General features: G+C 39.7%; 1 protein-coding gene across 1 annotated transcript; it reads right to left on the bottom strand.

The window, feature by feature from the left end:
- Positions 1 to 1649: 1649 nt before the first annotated feature.
- Positions 1650 to 3451, bottom strand: LOC119263849 (kinesin-like protein KIN-14A). The gene is made up of 3 exons (XM_037540424.1): positions 3368 to 3451; positions 2719 to 2779; positions 1650 to 1885 (listed from the first exon to the last, which is right to left on the bottom strand). The coding sequence occupies exons 1-3, from the start codon at positions 3403 to 3405 to the stop codon at positions 1673 to 1675; spliced, it is 312 nt and encodes a 103-aa protein (XP_037396321.1). The 5' UTR covers positions 3406 to 3451; the 3' UTR covers positions 1650 to 1672.
- Between the last annotated feature and the right edge of the window lie 6632 nt (positions 3452 to 10083).

Genomic DNA, 10083 nt, shown 5'->3' with positions numbered 1-10083 from the left:
TGGATGATCCAAATGCAAGAGTGTTCAGAGTCTCTGCAGCATCTTTCACATCAGGACTAACATGCACAAACACACACACCTGTAACAGACAGCAGATGCAAAAAATCACAATAACCATCAGCGAATACATCAGAAAGGTCTTAAGAGAAAATAGCGTCATAATAAATAATAGATGTTATAAATTATGTTATGAGTGGTTGCTAAAGAAACCTTAGCGTCTCCGCTGAGACAGGGCTGGAGGAGGTGAGTGAGTTTAGAATTCCTGTACGGCACATGAAGAGCATTACACTTCAGAGCGCTGAACACCTGCAGACCAAAAAAAGAGAAAACAGGAAAGTGTTCTTATGAGGTTTATAATAACGAATGTCTCTTCAGCTCTCGGTTTCCTAAAAACGTCCGGGTTTATTTAGCGCATATTTTAAACAAGATGGGTAAAAACTTTTTTAGTCAGCTTTGGGAAAAAAAAGAACAATGATAAACATTATTTAAATGAGACAGAGGTGTCCAGTCATTTTGTCTTGCGGGGCCAAACTGCAATGTTTCAAGTGGGCCAAAAACCAAAAAAAAATAAAAGGCTATATTATAGAGAGAGAGGCAGATAGATACACACACACATATATAAATACCTCCTTGTATCTATACTCTGTCCATTTTATCAGGTCCACTTACAGGTGAGATCTGTTCTACGATCACAGACACAGTTCATCTGTGTCTCTGCATACTTCACTCTACAGTGACACTGACGTGGTGGTGCCATTAGTGTGAGTTCTGCTGGGATGAGTGGATCAGACACAGCAGTGCTGCTGGAGTTTTTAACCACTTTATTAGATACACCTACCTTGTTGATCCATCTTGTGGATGTAAAGTCAGAGATAGTAGCTTATCTATCTATCTAGATAGATAGATAGATAGATAGATAGATAGATGGATATATGAAATCTTGTTGCTGTTGGAACACAACCTTGTGATTTCTAATATAGTAACTTTAAAGGAGAAAGTAAAAACATTAACTCAATGGATGTTAATGGAACCAGATCTTATCTGAAGTCATTCTGGAAATTTTCTATTGCTTTTTTCATTAAGAGATGTTGCTGACCTGTCTGAGAGCCATTAGAGATTTGTTAATGGAGGCTGTCTCTGTGAGCCGCTGGCCTGTAGCTTGTGTTTTAGAGATGCGCTCGGAGCCGGCTAGCTCACACAGAGTCAACGTGCCTCGCGTGGTCACTCCACAAACAATGTCTGTACACTCCACTGTGATGATGAGGAGGAGATGAGAGCAGGAGCTGAGAGAGAAAGAGATGCTGAGGTTTTGTCTATCAGGGTACTAGTCTCCAACAGAGAGGTGACAAAAAGTGTTCTTTTGAATGATGCCATAGAAGAACCACTTTCGGTTTCCTAAAGAACCTTTCACTGGACGGTTCATTAGAGCAGTGCTTCTCAAACTGGTCCTCAGGGCCCCTTCAGATGGTTCACATTTATGCTCCAACTCAACTTGCAACACATAATGAAAGAGAAAAAACATGGACCTTCTAGGCGATCCTGAGGACTGGCTTAAAACTACTACTTTAAAGAACCAGGCTTCTATACTAAGTAACAGCAGTCAGTCACTCTTTGCACCTCCTTGGACTTTGATAGGGGCTCGATGGGAAGCTAGAACTAGAGAGCAGCAATCCTACCTTTCTGTGTTTGCTTCATCTGGAGTGAGGTGTGAGTGTTTTTCCCCCATTTCCATGACATTTAAGACGTCTTCCTCTGTTCTCACCTCCACCTGAGTGAGGCCTGGTACAGCGACCGACCTACCCTGCGTGCGGATCTCCACCTCACTGTGCAGGTTCTCACACAGGAGATCAATCAGGCTCTCCACATAGATCTCCAGCATAGATATCTAATAAGAATGAAAAATACATATTGTGCGCTGTGGGAAGAATCGGTGTATAATTTTTTGTGAAATGCATGTCTGCAGCTTTTGTAATTTGTGGTCATTTTGACAGGAAATCAAATAAATGAAGGTGATCTATGACTTTTACACAGCACTGTATAAAACTTATAGTATATGTTTTAAATACATAACTTATATAGTTGGGGCACAGAAATATAAGTTCAGGACATTTACAGTGATTTCTTTGGGCTGTAGTTGAACTTCTGGGCAGGGCTGTCTCTGAACATTTAGGAGCCCAAAGGACCATCTTATTTGGAGGGCCCCACACAGCCCACCTAGCCCAATCAAATTATTTTGTATGTTTATCTAAAGAAAGAATGTAAGAAAATATATGAACTCGCTGCATTTTAGAAAAACCAAATATGAATAAATAAATAAATAAATACCTGGGGTGCCCCTGGTGACTTGGGGACCCTAAGCAACTGCTTATACTGCTTATAGCTGGAAACAGTCCTGCCCATGAGTCATTTTAATTGGGTTGTATTATTGTTTCTATATTACCTGGTATAATTTTAAGAAGACGTAGCCACTCACACAACTTCCAAATATAAAAATATCTACAAATTAAAAATGGGCATACATTTTTCAAAAAACAGTAACATTTCTCAGTTTGAACGCTTGATATGTTGTCTTTGAATTCTTTTCAATGAAATATAGGGTTTGAATTATTTTTAGATATGTTTTTATTTACATTTTGCACAGAATCTGTGCAAACCTTTTTTGGGAGCAGGGTTGCATGTAGTTGAGTGGTGGAGGTGACACTACACTTTATACTGTACCTTAATTGTGTATGTGCAGTTTTCTCTCTCCTTACACAAACGCAGTAACTCTGTGACTGACCTGAGGGCAGGAAAACAAAGGTTGCTCTTGTGGAAACACAACACCTTAAAAAAGCCATATAAATGAATGCGACGTGCTCCTTTCTGATTAAAGTATACAGTAGTTTTTTCTCAGGCAGTCTGAGTGGGTGAGTGATTAGTGAGTCCAGACCGAAGGGGGATTGACCCATCACACACAAACACACACGCATCTCAGCTCTGGATGGGTGAAGGCGATGATGCTCTCATGCATCAAAATCTTAGGTAACTTAAACTCCCTGTAGAAACCGGAGCTTGTCCCTAGATACAAAAAGAAGTTGGCTATGGTGGCTGTGTTTATCAGAATCCCAAACAATGGGCAAGGACTGGGCTACTCTACACCTCAGCAATCAAATATAACACCACGGTTTGTCCTAAGGTTACACTATATGGCCTAATTCCTAAAACTCTATTGACATTTTTTAATGAAGTATTTATCAGTGAATTTCCATTCTTATCAATTTTCAGGCTACACTGAAAGTAGGCCTACACACATGGAGCTAGTTCTGTACTTTATTATTGTCTTTGCCACAATGTCAGTCTCGTGAAAAATCGTTGTATAGTGTCTTACCAGATGTTGATCCCTGGACTGTCCTTTAGGCCCATCATTGTGTAACTCTTCCCAGAGCCTGATTGACCATAAGCCAGGATACAGACATTGTATCCATCCAAACAAGATGTTATAATTGGTAGAGTCCCATCCAGTACTTGCTCCTGTGGGTTGTTTACATATTTTAAAGTAAGAGTTAAACTGTTTGTTGTTCTAAGATTGGTGTGGCTTTATGTACCAAGACTAGCCATTTTTACATTTCTTTTATTTTAAAATTAAACAGGCACAAACAATAACAAAACAGTTTTTATTACTGTGCCTTTAATACTGAAATATTTAAATGAACTCTGTTTTGATTGGCTCTTTCAAAATGCAGTCTGGGTATAAATGTGTGGACCAAGTAGTTAAGTTTGGACAGAAATCCTTGTTGAAAAAAAAAAAATGTTTCAGCTACTCCATTTGCTCATATGAATCCTAGGGAAGGCAGCAGTGATCCATCTGCTTCCTGACAGCCAAGAACAGCTCAGTGTTTAATCCTTTTCACCACATCTAACAGTCCAATAACCCTTCTATAGACCACAGGCAGTAACAACACTCCTTATCACTTATCACATGTATCATATGCAAATGTATTCATGGTTGTGAAATCACAACCCTGACAAATTCAAAATGGGTTGTTTTTGTAGCTTAATTTTTGTATATGGACTGGATGGACTTTTTTATTTTATAGTATGTTGGATCAAAATAGCAGAACAAATTTAATAATTAAGTGCTGGTTTTCTGGACAAGGATTCTGCCTAGTACTGGACTAATTTTAAGTATCAATAAAGAATTAATTTGCCTTGACAAAGCCAACTTTCTGTTCTTTATCATTCTATGTTTTTTGGACTGTTTTAATGAGTTTCAGTTATCAAGTTAGAACTACAAAACTGTGCAGGATCAACAGAATAGTACACCTGTGCTTTGGGACTGATTGCACATACAGTTGGATACCATAGCATGAGCCAAGCTGCAACCACCTGGAATATCACTTCAAGTGAGAGCAACAACTTTATCAATTATCTGGGATTACATAGGAATAGCCTAGAAAGAGCCTAGCGATATCTTAACATAGCAATGGCCTAGCAACACCTTAGTAACCACCTGGTATTACATAGCAACACCTCAGCAGCCACCTAGGATTTCATAGCAATGGCTTTGTCAAGCCAGATTAAAATTCATTTACATACCTTTCCTTTCTAGTTACCATTGGAAGTTCTTTTTAGTCAAGGTTTAGGCTTAACCCAGGTCTGGGAAACTGGCTTTGGGAAAGTTACAGCTCTTTCATACTTTTGCTAATTGTTCAAGACTTCCTTCAGTGACTCCAAATTTAGAATAAAGTTGTCTTGCCTGAGATGCACTTGAGGAAAAGATGCTGTCAAAGATGAACTTCTTCTTGCCCCCTTTCTGGACCAGCAGCAGCTCCTGGTCAGAGAGCACCTCTAGGCAGCCTGTGGATCCAGCTGAGTCTGACTGGTGCCTGCAGCGGCAGAACACACGGATGTTCCCCTGCAGCTCCAGAACCTTGCTACACAGTGTTCTCCTCTCTAAGGCCTCCTGTGGATGGTTATGAAGTGTCAGCAAGTCTTACACTGTGAACTGCAGCTCCAGGCCATTTCTCACTTTTCAAGAGAATAAGCAGTGAGAGTCATCATGGAAATGTGTTTATTCTACTGTTACAGCATGCTGTCTTCAAAAACCTACACAGTGGTTCTCCTTAAATAGGACATATTTTTAGAACTTTAGGTGCCTGCCTTTTGGTAGAGGGAGCGGAACTCCTCCACAGCTGCTTGTGCTTGTTGCTGTCTCTGAATCATCAGCTCTGCCTCAGCTCTAAACTGCTGCAGCTGCTCCTGCATGTCAGCAAGCATGCTGTACACTGTGGAGCGCAGCTGCTTGCCTGAGACGCTCAGTTCCCGAGATAAACGGCTCACCTGCATGTGGACACAGCGAGTCAACACAAACCAAACATGATTGGTTAGTTTGTACATTACTTACCAATCCACACCTGCTAATCAGAGGGTTTGCAGTTAATACTGTTACTGTTGTAAATAAAATATCTGTGGAATCTAAAATGCTTTTAAGGTGGTAAATGAAATGAACACTCCTAAGAAATGCTTTTTTACTGTGTTGCTTTAAGTGTTCAGCCACTGAAAATGGTTTTACATTTGAATTAATTATATATAGTTATTTTGTCATGCATGGTACTGTGCAAAAGTCAGAGACCACCCTTTTCCAGTCATTTCCAAAACGACCATTAAGTAGAATTTACTTTTCAGCATCAGGGAAAAAGAGCAGAAAATACACACAGAAGCCTCAATAACTACATATAATATCAGATCTTACAGTACATCCCTTTGACTTAATTACAGACTTGCTTTCAGGTTTTCAAATAAACCTGCAGTTTGGTCTCAGATGTTGCTTGAATTTTCTGCTTCTCATGATCCAAATAATTCCAAACATATTCAGTGATGTTGAGGTCTGGACCCTGGGGTGGTCAGTCCATTATTCTGAGAACACCAGCCGCTTCTTTGCTTGATTTGCAAATCTCTGCTGTTGGAACAAAACCGTTTCTCCATTTTTGTCGTTTTTCAGTTTTTGACATAATTTGAAAATGCCTGTTACCCTTTACACTGTGTGTAAATTTCATGATGATTGACGTTGAAACATTACATTAAAATTAAAGTATGTTTTTTTCCTTCTCTTGTAAAATTACGATTGTGGAGATTTTGTTCCAACAACAGTGAAATGTTCTTTTCTCAGTAAGAGCTTCTTGACAGCTACACTTCCTTTCAGACTCATGGCGTTGGGTTCTCTTCTCACAGTGGAAGGATGGACAGAAACACCTGTGGATTTTTTCAGATCTGAAGCATCTTGATGTTCTCCCAAAGGTGAAAGCTTTAAGTGCTGTTTATCTGATGGGGCAGGTACCAGGTCTTGCAGGTGGCTGTTAGGAGGCCCATTTTCTCTGTTTGTTTTAATTGTATTCTAAACTCCAGTTTGTGAAACTCCTGTTTTTTCATTTTCACTTTCTCCTTTCATATGCAAGCAATTATCTTGTATGTAATCTCTCAACTAAACTCTTGAAAAGGGTTTACCTTGTACTCAACCACTGTTTTGACCGGAAATAAAATAAATGAAGGCTTCTGCGCTTTTGCACGCTACTGTATTACAAATGCTTATTCACTGAGTTCAGCATTCACTTTCTAAAGTAAGTGTGTTGAAAGTATTGTTTGTGGTATTCAGCATAATGCAGTTGTGACAGTTGTTGTACCAAATCACCTGCTGAAGGTACTGATGGTCCACTGAAGCTTTAACGTTAGCTTGGGCGGGCGGGTCGTCAGTATGGCTCAAAAGAGCTCGGAGCTTCTCCATGGCAACCTGATTATCTGCCTCCAGCTGGACCACTCTGCGGGTCAGATTCTGCACATCAGATAAATGCTGAGACTCCTGAGACAGACAGCTGCTTCTCTGCAGCAGATCCTCAGCTTCTTTTTCTTTCAACTGAAGCCTCTCCTGGAGATCTTCAATGACCTGATTCTTCTCAGAGTGACTCCTAAAGATTGTATAGAGATTTTCACAAATTAGTCATTAATTTCAAGCCAGGCTAAATAAAAGGCTCTGACTCTGAACTCCTAATCATGGGAATCAACCATATGTTACTCATCCAGTGAAGAATGAAGCCTTTGAAAAACATTTCGGAAGTGTTTTACCTGAACACGTTTGAATCAGGATAAGACTGTGCCCCTTTATCTGGCTCCAAGAGGACATCTCCGAATATGGTGAGGTAGATGGAAATGACGTCATCAGAATCATAATTGCACTGCCTGAGTGCTGCAGCGATCTCTTTCTGATCCACCAGCCCTGGGAGAGCTTTCTGGAATAGACAGATTAGAACAGGGGTCAGTAATCTTATTCACAACAGGCAGATGTGGCTAAAGGTTTTCAATTCAACCTAGCAGAAGCACATCTGATTCCACTTGGACAATCATTTGGTCAGTCTTCAGACTACTGTATTTATTAGTTATAGCAGTGCTCTGTCTACAATGGTTGGGGTTGTTTGTGGGCCCAAACTCAAAATCCTCACTCTTATATCTATAGCGCTGATTTCCTCTACTTTTGCATATTTGTCATACAAAATATAGAACATGTATATATAAGATAAGAACATGAGGAAACAAAGTTAATAACATAGTTATTAAATGATCATTTCATCTACTGGATGAAAAAGTTTGCAACACCTTTATCACCCATATGAAAAAGTAACTGACTCGCAAACTTAATAACTGGTAGTGCCACCTTTAGCAGCAAGAACCACAGCCAATCGCATCTACAACTGGAGATCCTTCTCTCACATTTTGAAAGATTTCATGATTCCATCATTTATAGTAAGTCACCCAGGCCCAGAAGCAGCAAAGCATCCCCATGGCATCGCACTACCACCACCATGTTTATTGTGGAATAGCTTTGTAATGGGACACTTGTTGTTCAAAAAGTTCCACTTTTGACTCCTCACTTTTGGGATAAAGAAAACTATCCTAAAAAAACTTCTTCAAGGTGTTTTTGGCAGACGTGAGCCTAACCTTTTCCTCTCGGTCAGCTGTGGTTTTCGCTTCGCAAGTACTTCTGTGGATACTCTTTCTAATAGTAGAAGCAAGGCCTGCAGTTTCTTAGATGGCTGTCTGGGTTCTTTGAGACTTGACAGGTTGTTGCTGTGCTTTTGGAGGAATTTTGATAGGTCAGCCACTTCTGGGAAGACTAACCATTGTTGTTTTCTCCATATGGAGATAATGGCTCCCGCTGCAGTTTGCTGGAGTTCTTCTTTCTCATCGCTTTCAGAACTTCTTTTGATCATGACATAGTGTGTGGATTGTTGAGACATTTTAGCCTATTTTACATTACTGTTTAAATTTAACAGGGCTGGCAGTCATCATGTCTGGATGGGTCTAGAGTAATTGATCTCAATGATCAATTAAATTTGCTTAATTGGTTGAATGAGTAACTAAAGGTGTAATTACTTTTCACCCAGGTCCAGTTGATGTTAAATATCCTTTTTCCAGAGGAATCCAGAGGGGGCAAAGTTGACTTGCATTTTTGTACATTTTACTTCACTTTAACAATGTTAGCTGCTAGAATTACTGTATCAACCAAATACTGTATACTATTTATTGCTGTTGGGGTTGCGACCTCAGAGGCTGCTATGCTCATATACGCTAGGCTATCTGCTAAGCTCCTAATATGTCATAGTATGTTACATCCTCCTTTGCACAGCTCCACATACTCTCACTTCTGTGCACTGCCTGTGTCCTGTTGTGTATTTATTGTAAGCTTTTGCTATTTATAGTACAGTTATAGTAACGGGTTTCAAATGTTTCTTGGCATGAAAGTATGGTTCTGCAGTCTTAAAAATGATGGTTCTTCGAGGGTTCTTTAGCAAAGAAAATGCTTCTATATAGAACTATGAACACACAAATGCATTGTTAAATGATTCTAAAGAAGTGGAGAATTTGCTGTAGATGTTTCTATATAGAACCTTTTTGAAAAGTGTTCTCTTTAGCACCAAATGGGGTAATTCTATTGTTATGATGTCAAACATTTAATGGTAAAAGAACCCATTTTGGTGCTATCCAGAACCCTTTTCAAAAAGGTAGGACCATATAAAACACAATCTCCTTCAATCTGACGAACACTTTCATGACGCAAAGAGCCCTTTAATCGTGCAAATGGTCATTTGTGTGTTCATGGTTCTATATAGAAGCATTTTGAAGAACCCCTGAAGAACCATCATTTTTAAGTATGTAGGAAAAACCTGCTGGCTTTAGAACCATTAGATTTGGTGAAGGTTCTTTAAACCTCGAAAAAGGATCTTTAAACGTACACATCATTTGCCAGAATGGTTCTTCAAAGGACCACCTACTGAGGTTAGTACTCAAGATGAATACTGAAGTACTGAAGCCTGCAGTTGAAGTTTTTTTTCTCTGCATGTTGTTTTTAACCCCTCACTGGCCAGGACCCTCATAAATGACCAATGTACATTGCTTTCGATGTGATTACTAAATAATGAGTATTAATAAGCCTTAAGAGGTTTAAGAGGTTAAAGCGGTTCATCAGAAGAGATTTTGGAGAACTATGCTAAAGAACTGAATAGAGAAAAGGGAAAAAAGGAATCACCATGACTTGTTGGACCCTGTGGCGAACGAAATCAACATCCATCTCCCAGTGCAGAGGCAGCAGGAGCCACAGGCCTGTCTGAGTATCAAAGTACCTGCAGATATTGATTCGCTCCTGTGGGGAAAGCAGTGGTTAGGAAACATGTAACAGGTGAATTGTGTCTTGTATTTAATGTATCAGTTTGTGTCATGTCACCCAAATATGCTTTGTGTCCATTAGGGAAGAAAATATGGTGCAAAATATTATCCGCAAACCAGGATAAACCTGTTTATATATGCACAGCTCCATTACTGATCATCTTTACACTGGAAATTTCCCCATCATTGCTTTTAGACAGATTACAGGTACAGTGGCTCATTTGCATCAGTTCCTTCACAAAACGTCTTCTGGGCAAACCTCAGGTGTAAATGTGTAAGGTGTAAATATTAATCAGTAACCTCAAACATGCAGGTCCTCAGAGTTCCTCTCCCCTGGATGTAAACCCCACTCACACGATCATCTTCAGTCAGCGTGGGGGCGCTTGGTGC

The sequence above is a fragment of the Pygocentrus nattereri genome, chromosome 8 (assembly GCF_015220715.1).
Source record: "Pygocentrus nattereri isolate fPygNat1 chromosome 8, fPygNat1.pri, whole genome shotgun sequence".
Taxonomy (NCBI): domain Eukaryota; kingdom Metazoa; phylum Chordata; class Actinopteri; order Characiformes; family Serrasalmidae; genus Pygocentrus; species Pygocentrus nattereri.
This window is presented reverse-complemented; position numbering and strand designations above follow the sequence as displayed.